Genomic DNA, 20981 nt, shown 5'->3' on the forward strand with positions numbered 1-20981 from the left:
TTGCATTTGAGGAGGTGTCCCTCACCACCCCACAACTCAGGGTTCACCTGTGTCGGCTTCCTTAACTGCCCTCACTGCTCTAGCCGCTGAGCCCACGGGTGGTCTAGAGAGACCCCGGCCTGCTCCTGTTTAATGGCTATTCCAAGGATACCATCCTTCCCCCGTCCTCCCTGACTGTGCTCCCAGGGCCCAGGGTTCATCAATGTCACCGTCCCATGCTCAGTTCAGTGCTGACACACACAGTGCTCATGCTAATCAATGCCTAAGCACCCTTCCTGTGCTCAGTACAATAGTTGCAGAGTGTTCACACTGATTAATGCTCGGGCACTCTCCCTGCACCATAAAAACACCGATCAACGCCCAGGCACCCTCCCTGCACTCACGGTGACCACGCCATGCTCATACTGATCAATGCTCAGACCCCACCCTGTGCTCAGTACAGTGACCGCACAGTGCTCTTGCTGATGAATGCCCAGGTAGAGTGGCCACGATGAACTGACGCCAATACTCCAACCAGAAGAAAAATATTTTTAGAAACTTTCTTGCTTATGGAGGGTGGGTCGGGCGGACTTCTCTCAAATCAGACACAGCCTGCCCTGTTGTCTCCCACTAAGCACTCTCTCCACTTTGCGTGAACCAGTGACTTTTGCTCCACATCCCTCCATGCAAGCAGAATGATTTTACGCATATTTCGAGCAAACCCCATGTAGGCTGAGACGCACTGCACCCTCAAAAATCACAGGACAGCAGGATGGCCGAGTGGGTAGAGCACGGGCCTGGGGGGAGTCAAAAGACCTGGGTTCTGATCCCAGCTTTGCCACTTGCCTTCTGTGTGACCTTGGGCGAGTCACTTAACTGCTCTTGGCCTCAGCGACCTCAACTGTAAAATGGAAATTAAGACTGGGAGCCCCTTGCGGGACAGGGACTGTGTCCAACATGATTTGCTTGTATCCACCGGTGCTTAGTACAGGGTCTGGCACATACTAAGCCCTCAACAAATACCATAATAATAATGATAATAATACAGTGCCTGGCACATAGCAAGCATTTAACAAATACCGTTTAAAAAAAGGATGGGAGAGGAGAGGAGGGTAAGAGTGAGAGTAGGTCAGGGAATCAACTTCAAAGTCTGCCAGTCCCTACCCCAGCCCCAGCCCTAGCCGTGCCCCAGTCCATCCCCACCCCCAGCCAAAGCGGGCGAGATCTCCTGCCAGTCTCGCGCAACTCTCACTTCAGAAGTCCTTTCTAATCTGACTCACATTTTCTTCACCAAGCGTTGTTTCCAGAATGCTCTATGGGGCATTCTGTCTCATAGCCCCACGACACAAAGTCTTGGCAGCCAAACAAACAAACCTAAACCTGTGAAAACATACTGACCTCCTCTTGAGATAAGACAAGGCTGTACGGGGGGAGAGAAAATGGCATCCATCGATCTGTCCCCCTCCACCCCCTCAACCAGCCCCACCGCAGGCACAGCCTCCCCAGATACACCTCACGGGACAGTGAAGTGCCTCTATAGAGAGTCAAATGTAACCTCCTGGATAGACTAATTTTCAACCAAACTCTTACTTTCCTTCCAGCTAACAATAATATCCAACAGGAGTGTGATGTAACTTGAGGTTATTTTACACCCACACATACAACAATACAATAGATCTGCCACTTCTCAGTTCTTATTTACACCCAGACGGCCACATACACACCAACACAGTTCTGCTTGTTATCAATTCCTATTTACATGCACACCCACATGCCAACAGGACAGTATATCTGCTACTTCTCAGTTCTTATTTACGCTCAGAAGACCACAGTTCTGCTAATTATCAATTCTTATTTACACACACGCACACACTGCAGTAAACCCGTCAGTGCCCAGTTCAAACCAATGGCTTGGGATTCATTCATTCAATTAGTATTTATCAAGCACACACTATGTGCAAAACACGTACTAAGCACTTGGGAGAGTACACTATAACAATAGACACATTCCCTGTCCATAACGAGCTTACAGTCTAGAGAATAAAAGAACACCGCACAGAAAATGCGAGTTAGTGAGTTTTAGGTTTCAAAATGCCCACTGCTGCCCTCAGAGAGTCAATGGGCAAGAGGTGAGTGTCCAGCTCCCCACCACTGACCAAGATAGGTCCACTGTAGAAAAGCTCAGTGAATCCCCCGATGCCCACGTGACCCATAACTCCGGCTTATCAACAAATTTACATTGCCTTTTTCCAAGGGGAGGAGTTTGACGACTGAGGAAAAGCCCTGTTGCCTGCTGTGTGACCTTGGGCGAGTCACTTCGCTTTTCTGTACCTCAGTCACCTCATCTGTAAAATGGGGATTAAGACTGTGAGCCCCTTGTGGGGCGGGGACTGTGTCCAACATGACAATCTTGTATCTAGCCCAGTGCTTAATACAGTGTCTGGCCCGAGAGAAAGAGAGTAGAAGGAAAGAGAGAAAGAAAGAGAAAAAAAGAGGAAAGAAGGAAAGAGAGAAAGAAAAGGAAAGGAAAGAGAGAGAGAGAGAAAGAAAGAAAGAAAGAAAGAAAGAAAGAAAGAAAGAAAGAAAAAGAAAGAAAGAAGGAAAGAAAGAAAGAAGGAAAGAGAGAAAGAAAGGAAAGGAAAGGAAAGGAAGGAAGGAAGGAAGGAAGGAAGGAAGGAAGGAAGGAAGGAAGGAAGGAAGGAAGGAAGGAAGGAAGGAGGGAAGGAGGGAAGGAGGAAAGAAAGAAAGGAGGAAAGGAGGAAAGGAGGAAAGGAGGAAAGAAGGAAGGAAAGAAGGAAAGAAAGAAAGAAAGAAAGAAAGAAAGAGAAAGAAAGAAAGAAAGAAAGAAAGAAAGAAAGAAAGAAAGAAAGAAAGAAAGAAAGAAAGAAAGAAAGAAAGAAAGAAAGAAAAAGAAAGGAGGAAAGCAAGAGAGAGAAAGGAGGAAAGCAAGAGAGAGAAAAAAAGAAGCCCTTTCTCACATCTAGTTGGCAGTCTGGCCAAACACACGAAACCCCGGTTTCCTTCACTGTCACCTCGCTGGCCCACTGTAGGCTGTGGGCGACCTGGTGTCTGATCAGCCCAGTGCTCCGCTCCCAAGCTGCACTCAGCAATGGTGCTCCGGGGCCCGTCCTCGATTCTGCCCACCGGAGAAATACATTTGAGAATGGCAACTCTCTGGACGGGGCGAGCCGACGGCCCGCTGGGCCCGTTCTGGCTGTGAGCCAGGTACCGGCAGCGTTACCCTGGTGATAATTCGGGCACCGCCATCAGCCGGGCGCTCTGCTTTGGGCCCTGAATGGTATACACGGTCCCAGTGTCGGCGTGGGCTCTGCTCCCAGCTCGGGGACAACTCCAAACTTTCTTCCCGACGGCTTATGAGTAATCCTGAGGCCCGCCACCTTCATCGTCAGGATTGTTCTGAGCCCCTATCGTGGGCAGGGCCACATTCTGGGCACCCACGTAGGGCAGATCACTGTTCTGGGCACTGTATCAGCACTCAGTACAGTGCCTGGCACATAGTAAGCGCTTAACGAATACCGTAATTATTTTAATTATAATGAGCGGGAAATGTCCATCAAACGTGGTCAAATTGGACTCACGCCAAGGGATTCTGAGGGTTCGTTAGTTTGCAGATGCCCCAGACACTGGGTCAACGCTAGCACAGGCCCGGCCTCTGGCCCCACCCCCGCCTTTTGGGTTTTTATCTTTCCTCTTGCCTCTCCCCGATCAAAGCCCTTAGCGTGCTCTATTTTCCGTGGGTTTGGCAGATCTGACCCGGCAGGGAGAGAGATGGAGGGGCAGATTACCATGAAAGCAGGCACATTTCCTGCACAGAACCAGGCGCGCCTCAGTGCAAGGGAGGGGGTCTGGTGGAGGTCGGGGGCCTCGGGTCCGGCCGCTGGAGAGCTGAGCGGCGGTGGAAAGTTAACGTCCGGTCCCGCTGGCCACACCTGGCCGCCCACGGACCGTAGTGGGGCCACTGGGGGAGCCAGGACCGCCTCGCTCTGCCTGAGATGGAGCCGTGGCGGGCAGCGGCTCCATCTCAGGCAGGGCGAGGAGGTAGGACAGGCCATGCTTTTTCGACTCCAGATGGCCTCTCACGCCTCTGACTGTCCCTTTAGACCCGGGGGTGGGGGGAGTGGGGGGGGGGGAATTGCCTTTCGCCTCCCCATTTATAAGTATGTTATTTGTTAAGCGCTTTCTGTGTGCTAGGCACTGTTCTAAGTGCTGGGGTTGAAACGATAATCGGGTTGGACACTGTCCCTGCCCTACATAGGGCTCACAGTCTTAATCCCCATTTTACAGAAGAGGGAACTGAGGCACAGAGAAGTGAAGTGACTTGCCCAAGGCCACCCAGCAGACAAGTGGTGGAGCCGGGATCAGAACTCAGGTCCTTCTGACTCCCAGGCCCGGGCTCTATCCGCTAAGTCATGCTGCTTCTCTTCTTGTTTCTTCCTTGTATTCCCCCAGCATCCCAGAACCCCCCAAGGTGGGTACCCAGGACAGTGCCCTACACACGGTGGGTGCTTAGTTTTTGCTCTTTGGCAGAGCTCTGAATACAAGGGGTGTTTATTTCCCTCTCTCTACACACAGGAGGTGCCCAGGACAGTGCTCTGCACCTAGTACAGTCCCATCCCTTAACATTCTCTGATGTCATTAACCCCTGACCATTTTGAAGATGCCAACAGAAATGGACAAGAAATTGCCAGCCTCCCTGACCCCACCCTGGTCCCTTGGGAGAGGTCGAGGGGCAGGAGTGTAGGTCAGCCAGCCTCGTCCCACTGGAGGGGGAGGAAGAGGAGGCAAAGTGGAGAGCTAAAAGAAGAAAGGAAAGCGTTTGGGCAACCAAAATAATTCCTTCAAAATTTAAGGCGATTCTTGTGTCATAAACAAGAAGCCAACCGGCCCACTGAAGACCGGTAGCATGGCCTAGGGTGAGGAACACAGGCCTGAGACTCAGGGGACCTGAGTTCTAGTCCCGGATCCACCCCTCGTCTGCTGTATGACCTTGGGCAAGTCACTTCACTTCTCTGGAAAATGAGAATCCAATACCTGTTCTCCTTCCTACTTAGACTGTGGACACCGTGTCAGATGGGGACTTTCTCTGACCTGATTATCTTGTATCCACCCCAGCGCTTAGGATAGTGTTTAGCACATAGCAAGCCCTGAAATACCACAGTTGGCATTATCACTTTTGGAACGAAGGGCAAAGGGAGAGCGGAGGCACAAGGCCAGTTATGAAAATTCATAATAAAATGGTTTAAGCCCATAAATAAGTTACTTTTGATTTCTTCAGACCCCTGGACTTGCTGGCAATCATTAAAGGGGGATAAGGAGATTACAGCTCAACGGAATCATTGTTCTGCCTCGGCCTCAGCTGCGGAAGGAAATCTCGCCTGGTTGGAGGAAAATGAGAAGGAGGAGGAGAAAGAGGAGGAGGGAGAGAAGGAAAAGGAAGAGGAAGAGGAGAACTCCAAGTCCATCACCTACTGCCCAGGATGGCCACCTTCAACCCACCCTGCGTCCTGGGCTGAAACCTGGATCTGAATACAGAAAGGGTGGGGCAGCCTGCAGCCTGCTCTCTGCAGCCTGTCGAGCTCATCAGTTATTTATGCCGTATAAATTCTTAAATGCAAACCAAAACTCAAGTTCCTGCCCCTCGGAGTCGACCTGAAAGGTGCCCCAGCCTGTCCCGACCCCGGAGCCCCGACGGCGAAAGGAGGAGAAAGTAGGCAGGAAGGAGAAATTAGAAGGGGACGAGAGCTAGTCCTGCTCTGGGATTCCAGGGGAGGACAAGTTCTTGTGAATGAATCCACAGCCAATCTCTCCGAGGAAGAGGTTGGACTTTAGCTTAGAGATGAGACCGCAAAATACACTAGCCAAAGAACAGAAACTGGGAGGGTGTGGAGAAATTCAGGGAGAGGAAAGGGTGGGGAGGAGGAGAGGAGACAGAGGAGAAGAGAGAGGGGGAAAGAGAGAAGGGAGGGAAAGGGAAAAGAGGAGAGAGGGGAAGAGAAGAGAGAGGAAGGGGGGAAGAGGAGAGAGGGGAAGAGAGAAGGGAGGAAAAGGAAAGACAGGAAGGAGGGAGAGGGGGGAAAGGAGAGGAGCAGAGAGGAGGAAGGAAAGAGGAAGATGAAGGAAAGAGGAAGACAGGAGGAATCGCCCCAACTTCCTGGTCATGTCACTCCATCAACCACCTCTGCCCCTAAACCTTAGCTGTTCGTTCTCCACCAGGGTTTATTATGATTCGATCTCCTCTATGTCCTAAATGTCCATAATCATCAATTTATGGCAGCCGTCTCACCACTGGACTGTAAGTTCCTTGAGGACAGGAGTCTCAGCTCAGGCTTCTGATGTCTGCCCTCCACGGCGGGCACTCAGAACGCACTCTATCCACAGAGGGCACCCAGAAAACACTCTGTTCACAGTGGACGCCCAGCACATACTCTGCCATAGCAAGCACCCAACACTGAGTCCTGTCCACTGCGGTCACCCAGCACTCCCCAGCCCACGACGGACACGCAGTACACATCCTGCCCTAATGGGCATCCAGCACCAACCCAGTCTACAGCGACTACCCAGCACAACTCCTGCCCGTAACTGAGTGCCCAGCATCCAGCCAGACCACGACAAGTACCTATCACCCACTCTTTTCCCCAGTGGCACCCAGAACACACCCTGCCCGTGATGGGTGCCCGGCACAGAACTCTGCCCATGATGGACACCCACGGAGGGCGAGGTCCGGTCTGGTTTTATCTGGTCATTGAGCTAAATGGCAGCTCTGTCCTCTCCAAGAGGAGAGGAGAAGGCCGTGGGCTGGATCGGGGTTGGGAGGAAGTGGGGGTGGTGGTGCCTGAAGGTGGTAATAGCTCTCCACTGCACCCCGAGATTCCTGGGAACTCTATTGGGCCTGTTTAGAGAGGAGCCAGTTGACCCTACCAGCCCACACCATCGTTGAACCCACAGGTGCATTTGTCATGGGTAGAGGTGAGACCGGAGTGTGGTGTGGAAATGGGGGCCGGGTGGGGACTTTTTTACAGAGCCAATGAGTCAGGGAGACCCGACTGGGGTCCCGGGTACAGTCAGAGGCCGAGGAAAATAAGGCAGAGAAAATATCTACCAACTCTGTTGTAACAAATAATAATGATGATGGTATTTGTTAGGCGCTTACTATGTGCCAAGCACTGTTCTAAGCTCTCGGATACGAGGTTATCACGTTGTCTCACGCGGGGCTTACAGTCTTAATCCCCATTTTACAGATGAGGTGACTGAGGCCCAGAGAAGTGAAGTGACTTGCCCACAGTCACACAGTCGACGAGTGGCGGAGCCGGGTTTAGAGCCCACAACCTCTGACTCCCAAGCCCCTGCTCTTTCCCCTAAGCCACGCTGCTTCTCTGATGTAATGTACTTCCCAAGCACTTAATACAGTCCTCTGTAAAAAGCACAGGCTTGGGAGTCAGAGATCGTGGGTTCTAATCCCGGCTTCGCCACTTATCAGCTGTGTGACTCTGGGAGAGTCACTTCACTTCTCCGGGCCTCAGTTCCCTCATCTGTAAAATGGGGATTAAGACTGTGAGTCCCGTGTGGGACAACCTGATTACCTCCTATCTACCCCAGCGCTTAGAACAGTGCTTGGCACATAGTAAGCTCTTAACAAATGCCACCATCATCATTATTATTATAAATGCCACTGATTAATGATCAGTCAATCGCATTTATTGAGCGCTTACTGTGTGCAGAGCACTGCACTAAGCGCTTGGGAGAGTACGGTATGTCCCACCCTCTCAGAAAGCCCAGGGAAAGCTAGAATCCAAGGGGAGCTGGATGCTACAACGGGGTGTTGTCACTGTCACTGGGGTGTGGGGGTACGGAAACATGCTGAGCCCTCGTCTGGGCGAGAAGGCGGGGAAGGGGAACCCCTAGCCCTGTGCCTCTTCAGCCTGCCACCCAGCTGGGGGGTGGGGAAATGCCAGGCCCGCCGAGAGCGGGCATCGTGGCCTGATCCGGAGGAAGCTGCGGGTCATCCCTTAGGGCCTCCCGGGGGGGGGGGGGGGTCAGTTCAGGGGGTCTCAAAATCCCCAGGCTTCCCGGGTGGCAGCCGGGGGGAGGGGGATTATGGACATTGGGAAAGACAGGGATGGAGGGCTGACCTTTCCGAACCCAGACAACCAGCCAAGAGGACAGAGGTGACACCCCCCACTTCAGTCCCCCAAACCCGCCCACCCCAGCCGAGATGGGGGGTCAGAAGTGGACGCGTCCCCCAAATCGCTCCCCCCCAGGACCAGCCCTATCTTATCGCCCCGCCCCCCGGCCTCAGCACCCCCCCCCAGACTTGGAGTCCCCGGCCCAGCCCCTCTCCCCAAAACGTTTGCACCCCTCGGGCTCAGCTCTGTGCCCTGGGACCAGCCCACCCACTCCTCCTTCACACCTCAGAGTCTCCCGGCCTTAACTCCCTCCAAAACTTCCAGCCCCGGGACCAGCACCTTCCCTCCCCCCCCCCCCCCCAAAAAAAAACCAAGCAACTTTTTTCACGTCTGGGGCTCAGTGCCCTCCAAACCTCTGCTCCCCAGGACCGGCCCCGCCCCCTCCCCGGGCACCCCGCTGTCCAGAAGACATGTGCGGGGGGCCACTGGGGAGGGGGAGCCTCGAGTCACCCACCTTTGCCAGCCCCGGGCCCGGCTTCGGGGGGGGCAGCGGCCTCGTCGCTCTGGTTAAACTCGAAGAGGAAATCAAAGTCAAACTCCTGATCCTCCTCCAGGCTCGTCATGGCTGGGAGCTGGGGACCCCCCGGCCGCCCCCCGCCCGGCCCGCCTGGTCCAAACCGCCCCCCCCGGACCGGGCAGGGGGCGGACTGGGGGAGGGGGAGCAACTTTCCCTCTCTCTATCTCTCTCTCTCCCTCTAGCCCAGTCTCTGCCCGTCTCTGGGGGGTCTCCTCCTGGGCCTGGACACCTGTCGTCCAGCCCCCTCCTCTCGGCCCTGCCCGGGGAGGGGGGAAGAAGGGGGGGCGGGAGGTCCCGGCCGCGGATTTTGGGGGGGGGGTCTCTTGGGTGGGATCTCTCGATCTCTCTGTCTCTGTCCCTCGTCCCGGGGGCTAACCCGCTGACCCGACCTCCGGGCTGGGGAGGGGGTCGGGCTGGAGGTCGAGCTCCTCTTCGCTCCAGCTCCCGACTGTAATGTGACTCTAGGCCCGGACCTCTGCCTCCCCCTCCCCCCTCTTTCTTCCCACCCCCCGCCCCGCCCCCCACCTCCCCCACCCCCACCCCCACCCCCGCCCTCCCTGTTGATATTTCCGGGATTGTATAAACAACCCTCGAGCTCCGCCGACCAGCCGGCTTCCTCCTTTTTAAAATAATTCCCCCTACGTAAGGAGCAGAGAGAGAGAAGGGCCTCCCGTCCTTTTCTCTCCCCACCTCCCTCCTGCTGGGGGCCACGGCAGGCCGGGGGAGAAGGGAGACTGAGGCAGAGACAAGAGAAGGGGGTGGGGGGCAGAGATAGAGAGGGGGAGAGGGACAGGCAGAGGCAGAAATTAAGCAGAGAGATAGGCCAGGGTAGAAGTGGAGACCGAAAAAAGCACCCAGAAATAGAGATGGGTATAGAGAGACAGGCAGGGAGAGGAGCCGAGAGAGACGGGGGGACAGTGAGACGGTCAGAAGCAGGTACACAGAGACACAGGCCGAGAGAATAAGATAATAATAATATTATAATAAATAGATGACAAATGATGGTATTGGTTAAGCGCTTACTACGTGCCGAGAACCGTTCTGAGCGCTGGGATAGATAGAAGGTCGTCAGGTGGGGCTCGGTCTTTATCCCCATTTGCCAGATGAGACCCAGAGAATAATTATGTTGGTATTTGTTAAGCGCTTACTATGTGCCAAGCACTGTTCTAAGCGCTGGGGTAGATACAAGGTAATCAGGTTGTCCCATGGAGGGCTCACAGTCTTCATCCCCGTTTTACAGATGAGGGAACTGAGGCACAGGAGAAGGGAGGTGACCTGCCCAAAGTCACACTGCAGGCAAGTGGCGGAGTCGGGATTAGAACCCAGCACCTTCTGACTCCCAGGTCCGTGCTCTATGCACTACGTCGTGCTGTTTCTTCAAGCACAGAGACAAGCAGAGATAGAGGCAAGTACAGAGAGACACAGGCAAAGAGAGAAACAAAGAGACAGACCGAGACGAGCAGAGACAGAAGCAGAAAACGAGACACCGAGACGGTCAGAAAGAGGAACAGAGGAGACACACAGAGATAGAAGCAAAGAGACGGGGACAAAGAGACAGAGATAAAAGCAAAGAGAGACAATGAGAGTCAGAGACAGGAACGGAGAGACCCAGGCCGAGACAGGACCAGAAAGAGAGACAGGCAGAGCTATGGATAGAAAGAAGCACAGACAGAGGCAGAGGGATTAAGGCGCTCACAAATACAGAAAGACAGAGAGGCAGAGGTGTCTAGAACAGTGCTTGGCACACAGTAAGCATTTAAATACCATCATTATAATTATTATTATTATTACCATCTCTGTTGTATTGTCCTCCCCCAAGCGCTTAGTCCAGTGCTCTGCAAGCAGTAAGCGCTCAACTGTGAGCCCGTTGTGGGCAGGGATTGTCTCTAATAATAATAATGGTATCTGTTAAGCGATTACTATGTGCCAAGCACTGTTCTAAGCGTTGGGGTAGACACAAGACAATCGGGTTGTCCCAGGTGGGGCTCACAGTCTTAATCCCCATTTTACCGATGGGGTCACTGAGGCACAGGGAAGTTAAGCGTCTTGCCCAAGGACACACAACAGACAAGTGGCAATGTCAGGATTAGAACTCAAGTCCTCTGACTCCCAAGCCCGGTCTCTTTCCACTAAGCCACTCTTCTTGTTGCTGAATTGTACTTTCCAGGCGTTTATTACAGTGCTCCGCAGACAGCAAGTGCTCAATAAATACGATTGAATGCATGTATGAATATGATTGATTGATTGATCAATTGACTGATCGATCCTCAAAGACCATCGGTGGAGTGGGCGTTGGGACGGTCCGGCGGGCGGGTCCGTGGGCCCCCGGGTTCTTCCACCTCTCCCTCTCCCCACCCAGCAGCGACTCCCATCCCTGCCCAGGGCCCCCGCAGGTGCAGACAAGCCCGGCCCAGTGTAGACGCGCCCACCCCCGGGGGGCTCTCCCCCCCTTAATACTACGACTACTACTAATAATGATGGTATTTGTTAAGCGCTTATAATGTGCCAAGCACTGTTCTAAGCGCTGGAGTAGATAGAAGGTAATCAGATTGTCCCACGCGGGGCTCCCAGTCTTAATCCCCATTTTACAGATGAGGTAACTGGGGCCCAGAGAATAACAATAATAATAATAATGATGATGGGATTTGTTAAGCGCTTATTATGTGCCAAGCACTGCTCTGAGCGCTGGGGTAGATAGAAAGTAATCAGGCTGTCCTACGTGGGACTCACAGTCTCAATCCCCATTTTACAGATGAGGGAACTGAGGCCCAGAGAAGTGAAGTGGCTTTCCCAAAATCACACAGCTGACAGGTGGCGGAGCCGGGATTCCAAGCGCTTAGTACGGTGCTCTATACACAGGGAGAGCTCAATAAATACGACTGAATGACCCCCTCGTCCAACCAGCTCTTTTCCTTTGCCTTTCCACACACCAAAGCAGAAGTTCAACCCCAGCTTTTCCCCTCCCTTCTGCGCTCTTTCTCCTCCGCCCCTCTCTTTACCGCGGGGTACGGGGCAGGGGGAAAAGGGGACTTCTTTCCCAGCCTTCCTCCGAGGGCAAGGAAGGGGAGGAGGAAAAAGGAGGGAGGAGGAGGACGAAGAGAAGGAGGAGGAGGAGGAGGACGAGGAGGAGGAGGAGGAGGAGGAGGAGGAGGAGGAGGAGGAGGAGGAGATTTCCCAACACATCGAAAGGTTCGAGTCGCCGGCCCGGGTCAGTTCCACGGAGGCCCTGACAGGACCCCCGAAAGGGCATGGCCTAGTGGCAAGAGCCCGGGCCTGGCAGTCAGAAGGACCTGGATTCTAATCCCGCCTCTGCCACTTGTCTGCTGGGTGACCTCGGGCAAGTCACTTCACTTCCCTGGGCCTCGCTTCCCTCATCTGTAAAATGGGGGTGAAGACCAGGAGCCCCGTGTGGGACAGGAACTGGATCCAATCCAGTTCATCCATTCAATCGCATTTATTGAGCGCTTATTACGTGCAGAGCACTGTACTAAGAATGGACAATTCGGCAAGACATAATGATCGTGTAGCTACCTCAGCGCTTAAACGGTGCCTGGCATACAGTATTTAACAAATGCCATCACTATCATTTTAATAATAATACTATTATAATTATTATACGCAGCGGTGCCCAGCCAGGTGCTCAGCGGTCCTCCTGGAGTCCCGGGCTTTGCTCCACGGAACGGGGAGCTAGAGCGGAGCTGCGCCCCAGCGCGCAGGGTTTAGCGCAGGCCTTCGCGCCTGAACGCACGGTCCAGCGCCTGGGGCGGGCCCCAGCGGCCCTCGGAGACCGGACCCTGCCGTGCCAACCTCAACGCCGGGGTCACCTTCGGGATGCCCACCTGGCACTGACCGAGGGACCCGCCCCAGAGGCCGGAAAGGAGGGGGGCATGCATGCCAGCATCTGCCCTCATCTTTGAGTGTGTGCGCCTTCGTGGGAGCGTGTGAATACGGACGAAGGGGTCTACGCTCTTTCTGGACACCGGTGTACACTGTGGGTGCACTGGGTTATCCTTCTTCTTCTTATTGTAGTATCTGTTGAGCGCTTACTATGTGCCAGGCACTACTCTAAGCGCTGGAGTAGCTGGACACAGTCCCCGTCCCACATGGGGCTCACAGTCTTATTCCCCATTTGACAGATGAGCTGAGGCCCAGAGAAGTGAAGAGACTCGCCCTAGGTCACACAGCAGACAAATGCAGAGGCGGAACCAGAACCCAGGTCCCTCTGACTCCAGGCCCGCCTTCCACCCACCGGGCCACACTGCTTCTCTAAGGGTGCCCGTGTGCGCAGATCCCATGGTGTTCCACGGGTGTACACACTGCGTGTGCTGTGGAGTATGCGGGTACACTGAGGTGAGCGGTGGGCGTATCCGTGGGTGGGGAGACCATAAACTCGTCTCTAAACTGTTAGCTCCTTGTGGGCAGGGAATGTGTCGGATTGTTACACTGGGCTCGCCCAAGCGCTCTGCGCACAGTAAGCGCTCCGCAAACACGATCGACTGCCGGTGAGCGTGTTTGTGCGAGTGTGTGCGCGCGTCTCTGTAGGTGTAAAGTCCCGGTAAGTGTGTTTTTGTGGAGGGGCCGAATGTGAGGTGTGTGTGTGCTTTTGTGGAGGGGCTGAATGTGAGGGGTGTGTGTGTGTGTAGGCGTGGGTGGGGGTGTGAGTGCTTGGGGTGAGGTGCGTGCGAGAGGGTGGGGGTGTGTTTGTGTGTCCATTCATTCATTAACCGTATTTATCGAGCGCTTACTGTGTGCAGAGCACTGGACTAAGCGCTGGGAACGTACAATTGGGCAACAGAGGGAGACCATCCCTGCCCAACGACGGGCTCACACTCTCAGAGGGGGAGCCAGACGACAAAACCAAACAAGTAGTCAGGTATGTGTGCGGCAGTGGGTTTGCTTGTGTGTGTGTGAGAGAGAGAGAGAGAGAGAGAGAGAGAGGAGGAGGAGGGGGGTTGGGATACATCCCTGTGCTCTGTGTGTGTCTGTGTGTGTGTTTGTGTGTGTGCGCGTGTACCACGACACTCCCCACGAGGAAGGCAACCCGATGGAGCCGCTTCTGTTTCTCCTTTCCGGAACGGTGCTTGGCACACAGGAAGCGCTTAACCAATACCCTCATTACTGTAATTACTATTTGAAGAGTGCTTGGCACATAGTAAGCGCTTAACAAATACCGTCATTATTATTCTCCCGCGCCCCCCGCTGGACGCTCCGGGCGGCGAAGAGGAATCGCTGGGGCCCAGAGACGTTTAGCCTGCAGCCTCCTCCTCCTCCTCCTCCTCCTCCTCCTCCTCCCCTTCCTCCTCCCCTCGGGCTCCATTCCTAGCGAGAGTTTCTGCCCCGGGGCAATCTCTCCCAGTGGACACGGTGGGAACACACCAAAAACACACGCCCACCCCCAGACACCTCACGCTGCAGGCGCAGCTTACCCATCCATGGTACACCCCAGTGTGCACGTCCCAGGGCCCAAGCTCACCTCCCTGAGAACGCGCAGCATATCTTAGGGTACAAGGCCCCGCAGAGACACCCACGGTATGCCTCAGTGTACACGCATACACACACACCACAGGGCAAACACGCTAAGGACGCATAGCATAGACACCCACGGTACGCCTCGGGGTACACACACATATGCACACACCACAGGGCAAACAACTAAGGACGCATAGCATAGACACCCACGGTACGCCTCGGGGTACACGCACATATACACACACCACAGTGCAAACGCACTGAGGACACAGAGCGTAGACACCGACGGTATGCCTCAGGGTACACACATACGGTGCTCTGCACACAGTTAGGGTTCAATAAATACGACTGAATTGAATATGCACGCACACCACAGTGCAAAGGACACACAGCATAGACACCCACGGTATGACGTATACACACGCCACGGTGCAAACGCACTAAGGGCACATAGCGATGACACCCACAGGGCACCACAATGTGTACACGCACATACCAAAGGGCGAACGCGACACCACAGTGTACAGACACCGCATGGTTTGCCGCGGTGTAGACACAGAGACGCACACACAGCCTAGGCATCTATAGTGCACCGTAGTGTATACACACCCATACCGCATTGCGAACATCACACCGAAGTGTACAGACACTGGTATGCCCTAATGCCCGCACCCAAACCATAGTGCAAACAGCCAGTGAGTGCACGCTCGAGCGGGCATGGAACCCCTCCGGGTACCATAGTGTACCCACCCAGGGGGCGCAGAGTGTACACGCCCAGTGTGTATGAAGGTACACAACTCTCCGGCGGCATACACCCTCTCATGGGCCCACTGCAGCTGATCTCTCAGCTGATCCACAGTGAAGCCAGGAGTCCCGGCACCTCAACAGATGGAGAGGAGCCACCGCCCTTCCTCCCCTGGTCGCCCCCCGACCCCCCGAGGCCCCGGGAAACTCTTTACATTTCCACATTCACCCCCAATTTGGGTCTCCCCGACTATGCGATCCTGTGGACCCCCTCCCCCTTACCCCCGCCGACCCTACCACTGGGCAACCCGCCCCTGTTTCTCCCCACACTCTGTGCGAAACGCTCCCCCCGGCCCCTTCAGGAGAGAGGTCGGGACCCCAAAACCTGATTTCTGGGCTCGAAACCGGGGAGTAGACCCGGGGTCCCAACAGGCCCGGTACCGAACGGCATGGCCTGGTGACAAGAGCCCGGGCTTGGGAGTCAGAGGTCGCGGGTTCTAATCCCCACTCCGCCACTCGTCAGCTGTGTGACTTCGGGCGAGTCACTTCGCTTCTCTAGGCCTCATTTACCTCATCTGGAAAATGGGGATTAAGACTGTGAGCCTCACGTGAGGACCTTCTATCTCCCCCAGCGCTTGGTGCTTGGCACGTAGGAAGCGCTTAACAAATCCCATCATTATTATTACGATTATTATGTCACTTCACTTCTCTATGCCTCACTTCCCTCATTTGTAAAATGGGGATTGAGACTGTGAGCGCCATGTGGGACAGGGACTGTGCCCGACCTGATTGCCTCGTATCTACTCAACGCTCAGAACAGTGCTTGGCACATAGTAAGCACTTAAATCCCATCATTATTATTATTGCGATTATTATGTCACTTCACTCATCTGTAAAATGGGGACTGAGATCGTGAGCGCCATGTGGGACAGGGGACTGTCCCAACCTGATTGCCTTGTGGTCTACTCAGCGCTTAGAACGGCGCTTGGTACATAGTAAGCGCTTAACAAAGACCACGATTATTATTATTATTATTGTTATTGTTTCCGTTCCTCTAAAGCGGCTCCGGCCTTCTCGGCCCTGGCCTGGGGGCTTCTTCGACGGGATTCCCGTTAGGGCCGCAGGTTTAGAGACCTTCTCTTCGGAGGGGCTCCGGGTGCGGAGGAGTGTCTACCGCAATGCGCTGCAGTGCGTGACTCTGCGGGTCCCGGGCCTATTTGCGCCGCGGGCTCCTTCCACCCAGGGAGCTCGACCCAAGCTTGGACCCCGCACCCGGACCATAATAATAATAATACTTGTGGTATTTGTTAAGCGCTTACTATGTGCCAGGCACTGTACTAAGCGCTGGGGTGGATACAAGCAAATCGGGTTGGACACACTCCTTGTCCCCTGAAGGGCTCACGGTCTCGAGAATTATTCTCACAGAGAATAATAATTTAATAATAATTATGGTATTTGTTAAGCGCTTACTATGTGCCAGGCACTGTACTAAGCGCTGGGGTGGATACAAGCAAAACGGGTTGGACACAGTCCTTGTCCCCTGAAGGGCTCAGAGTCTCGAGAATTATTCTCACAGAGAATAATAATAATTATGGTATTTGTTAAGCGCTATGTGCCAGGCACTGTACTAAGCGCTGGGGTGGATACAAGCAAATCGGGTTGGACACAGTCCTTGTCCCCTGAAGGGCTCAGAGTCTCGAGAATTATTCTCACAGAGAATAATAATAATTATGGTATTTGTTAAGCGCTATGTGCCAGGCACTGTTCTAAGCGCTGGGGTGGATACAAGCAAATCGGCTTGGACACAGTCCCTGTCCCCTGTGGGGCTCATTTTACTGAGGAGGGAACTGAGGCACAGAGAATAACAATAATACAACAATAATAATAATAATGGTATTTGTTAAGCTATGTGCCAAGCACTGTTCTAAGAGCTGGGGTAGATAGAAGGTAATCAGGTTGTCTCACGCGGAGCTCACAGTCTTTGTCCCCATTTTACAGATGAGGGAACTGAGACACAGAGAAGCAAAATGACTTGCCCAAGGTCCCACAGCAGACAAGTGGAGGAGTTAAGATTAGAACTCGCGACCTACTGACTCCCAGGCCCACGCTCAAGCCACTAGGCCGTACTAATTTGTAGGCCGCACCGCCTGAACCTCCGGAGCCGGGAGAGCATTTGGTGGAGAAGCGGCGTGGCCTAGTGGAAAGAGCAGGGGCTTGGGAGTCAGAGGTTGTGGGTTCTAATCCCGACCCTCCACTTGTCTGCTGTGCGACTTTAGGCAAGTCACTTCACTTCTCTGTGCCTCAGTTACCTCATCGGTAAAAGGGGGATGAAGACTGTGAGCCCCACGTGGGACAACCTGATGACCTTGCATCTGCCCCAGCTCTTAGAACAGTGATTGGCACATAATAAGCGTTTAACAAATACCATCATTATTATTATGATATTATTATTATTACTTTTATGTGAGGGCCCGGGGCAGGATCGTAGTGGCTCTGCTGACGTCCATATACAAAGCTCGAGGGATGCCCACTAGAATATAATAATAATGGCATTTGTTAAGCGCTTACTGTGTGCCAAGCATATGGGAGACCCGGGGACGGGGAGAGCGGAGAAGGGAAAGGGAAAAAGGGGGAGAAGGGCGAGCAGAGGACTCCCACAGGCCTTCTTCCCCGCCTCAGCCCTCCTTTCCCTTTCTTCCTCTCCCTTCTGCTGCGTCGCCTGTGCACTTGCCCCATTTAAGCACTTGATAGTCACCACCTCCCCTCAGCCCCACAGCTCTTTTGCACCTATTCCCGATTTATTTTTTACGGGTCTCCCCTCGCGCCCCCCCACCACCCCAGACTATAAACTCCTTGTGGGCCGGAATCTCGTCTAACCAACTCTGTTGTAGCGTACTCTTCAAGCGCTTAGCGCAGTGCTCTGTACCCAACGGGCGGATGGGAGAAGGGAGACAGTGGAAAGAGAGAAGAAAAAGTTGACAGACATGCCCCTCGCTTCCTGCAACGCGATTCGGGGCCCGGTCAAGGGGCAAGAGACCCTCGGATTTCGGAGGGTGCAAAGCCCAGGCTCCGGCTCCTCGGGGTTCGAGCCTGAGGGTCGATCGGTAGTTTCTTTGAACTTTCTCCGGATCCGCCCCGTTGGGATGGGGGGAAAGAGAGGAGGGGAGATGGGGGAAGCGCCCAGTACCCGTCTTTTATAACGCCACGAGGGCATCGGTTTTTGCCGGCGATGGTGGCGCCGCGGCCTAGTTCGAGATCTAAAACCAGAGGAAATTTGGGGTCGATTCTCGCCCCCCCCCCGTTCTCTCCCTGTCTCTGACCCCCTTCGGGGTATCTCAGCTGGGGATATCTCTGCTTCCGTCTCTCTCTGTGTCTCCATCTCTACCTTTGCTTCTCTGTCTCCCTCTCTCTTGCGTGTCTCTGTCCCTACTCCCGCCCTCTGCCTCTCTTCCTTATCTCTGCCTCCTTCCCTCTCCCCTTTCCCCCCGTTTGTCTCGCCCTCATCTCCGTCTCCCCAACAACTCCATCTCCCGTCTCTCTGTCTCTGCCTCCCCGTCTCTGCGCCCCCGTCTCTCCCACAAGAAAGGGAGGAGTGGGAGAAAGCGCTCACGAGGTTGGCGTTTCCTCTCTTCGGGAAGTTGATTTTCTGGGGTCCCCTACTAGATGTCAGGAGGGTTCCAGGGGTGGGGTGGCGGGCACAAGACCCTTCCCTCTGCTCGAACTCCGGGAGAGACAGTCGGAGTCGCCAACGCCCCTCCAGGACCAGCCATCCTGGCTGGGAATCCTGGGGCCCTTGGCTTTGACCCTCGACTCAAACGGGATCCAAGGGCCGGGGCAGAGGAATCGGGAGGGAAAGGGACGACGACCACCCGCCTCGAGCTCCTCCGGACCCCCTCCTCGGGCCGAACTGCCCCCCCGCCCACCCCTTAACATAATAACGACACCGTCTTCATCGTGATGGTATTTGTAAAGCGCTCACTGTGGGCCGAGCACTGTCCTAAGCGCTGGGGAAATCAGATCGCCCCAAGGCCGGGGCGGGGGGAGGGGGGCTCGCAGTTTTAATTCCCATTTTAGAGAGGAGGTAACGGAGGCCCAGAGAAGGGAAACGGCTTGCCCAAGGTCACACAGCAGACAAGTGGCGGAGCTCCACTTTCCACTAAACCACGTTGCTTCCCCAGCCCCGTGGTCATCCCCGCCCCCTCCCCCAAAGCATCCCGCAGCCGGGGGAGAAAGGGGGGGGGGGCGACGTGGCTCGGACGGACGGGACCCCGCTTTTACCTTCCTCGGCAGACTTCATGGAGGCGGCGGCCACCTGGAGACCCCCCGACCGGGCTGCCCGACAGGCCGAGGCCGGAGGCCCGAGCGGAAAGCCGGACACGGTGACCGGGAAGCTGGAGCTGCGGCCGGAGGCAGGACCGGGCATCCACCCGGCGGGAGCGGCCGGAGCGAGGCGCCCTCTGCCCTCGCCCCCCACACTCCGCGGAGCGCTCTGCTCCCCTCCGGCCCCCACCCCCCACCCCCGCCCTCCAGAAGAGAGGAACTCCAAGCCGTTTCCTGCGCTAACAGCAGCTGCCCCAGGGAGATGGCATGGAGGGGTGAGGGTTTGCGGGGTGCCTGGCTATCTTTGCCGGCGCGTCCGTGTGGGTGTGTGGGGGTCTGAGTGTCTGGGTCTCCTTCTGAAAGCGTCTCTAAGGGGCTGGTGGAGGGTCGGGGTCTAGACGTGGATGTAGCGGGGTGTGGGTGTGAATCTCTGGGTGTGTGTGCGTGGAAGAGTGAGAGAGAGAGAGAGAGAAAAAAGGGGGAGAGAGGGGGGCTCTCGTCCCGGGCAGTCCCGAGGTGAAGGGACTGTTGTGTATGTGCCTGTGTGAGCTGTGTGTGTGTGTGTGGAGAAAGAGAGAGAGAGAGAAGGGGGGGAGCTCTGGTCCTGTGCCGTCCCGAGATGACGGGACTGTCGTGTATGTGCCTGTATGAGCTGGGGTGTGTGTGTGTTTTGAGCGTGAGTGTGTGTATGTGTGTGTGAGAGAGAGAAAGAAAAAGAGAGAGGGGGAGGGCTCTGGTCCTGTGCAGTCCCGAAATGACGGGACTGTTGTGTATGTGCCTGTGTGAGCTGGGATGTGTGTTTGTGTGTGTGTGCGTGTGTGTGTGTGTGTGTGTGTGTTGGGGGGGGCCGCTGTGAAGTTAATCCGCCCCCTCCCTAGTCCTCCCCAGCCGGGCGGGTTTGTCTCTGCGAGTTTGAAGAATCTCAAAGTCTCTGACGCAGCGGAGCGCTCAGGCCGCTGCCTTTTTAAACCTGGAAAATACCCCCCGCCCCCCTCACCCCACCCCCTCCGCCCTCCCCTCCCCTTCCCCCCCCCCCCCCGCAGGCCCGGCCTCCTCCTCCTCCCCCTCCTGTCCCTCCCCCTCCCACCCCTGACATCACGACGGCTGCAGGGTCCGCTCCTTTCCTCTCCCCTCCCCCTCCCGCCCCCCGCCCCCCGCCCCCCTCCCGGCTGCAGCCCCCGGGGGTCCCGCTTCGCCGGCAGCCCGACAGGGGGCTCCACCTCCCCGCCCCCGACGCCCCCCACCGGCCGGGGCGAGACAAACTGCGCCCCCGTAGGGCGGGGGGTCGGGGGGTCCGGGGGTCCGGGGGCCTGGGGGTCCGGGGGTCCGGGGGCCCGGGGGTCAGGGGGTCCGGGGGTCCAGGGGTGCATGCTGAAGTCATTATGTAAAATCGTAGGCTTCCCCCGCGGTGGAAATTTGGACACGAGCTTCCCCTGGCAGCGTCAGCAAGGAAAATCGCATTCTGCGAAATGACTCTTACTAGCGGGGCCGGCCGGGCCAGGGTTTCCGCCGCCGAGATTGAGGGCGGAGGGCGGAGGGCGGAGGGCTCGGCTCCCAGCCCGACGCCTGGCCCCGACGGGGGCCGGACACCCCAGATCGCAACGGCCTCGGACCCCGCCTCCGCCCAGCCCGGTTCTCTTTCCCAGCCCGGACCCAGTTCCAGCTCCAGCCCCAGCCCCACATCCAGCCCAGTCCCAACTGCAGACCCAGCCCAGTCCCAGCTCCAGCTCCAGCCCAATCCCAGCTCC

At 55.6% G+C, this 20981-nt stretch overlaps 1 protein-coding gene across 2 annotated transcripts in view; it reads right to left on the minus strand.

Moving 5' to 3' along the window:
• Nucleotides 1-19333, minus strand: part of NFATC1 (nuclear factor of activated T cells 1) — a 109564-nt gene extending 90231 nt beyond the window's left edge. The window contains exon 1 of one of the 2 annotated variants that reach the window (XM_039910483.1): nucleotides 19192-19333. In XM_039910483.1, the coding sequence (XP_039766417.1) occupies nucleotides 19192-19210 (19 nt within the window). In that variant the 5' untranslated portion in view covers nucleotides 19211-19333. Of the gene's footprint in view, nucleotides 1-8637; nucleotides 8990-19191 lie in introns of those variants that run through there. The other variant, XM_029052916.1, reaches the window with a different exon arrangement.
• Nucleotides 19334-20981: the final 1648 nt, after the last annotated feature.

The sequence above is a fragment of the Ornithorhynchus anatinus genome, chromosome X2 (assembly GCF_004115215.2).
Source record: "Ornithorhynchus anatinus isolate Pmale09 chromosome X2, mOrnAna1.pri.v4, whole genome shotgun sequence".
Lineage (NCBI taxonomy): Eukaryota > Metazoa > Chordata > Mammalia > Monotremata > Ornithorhynchidae > Ornithorhynchus > Ornithorhynchus anatinus.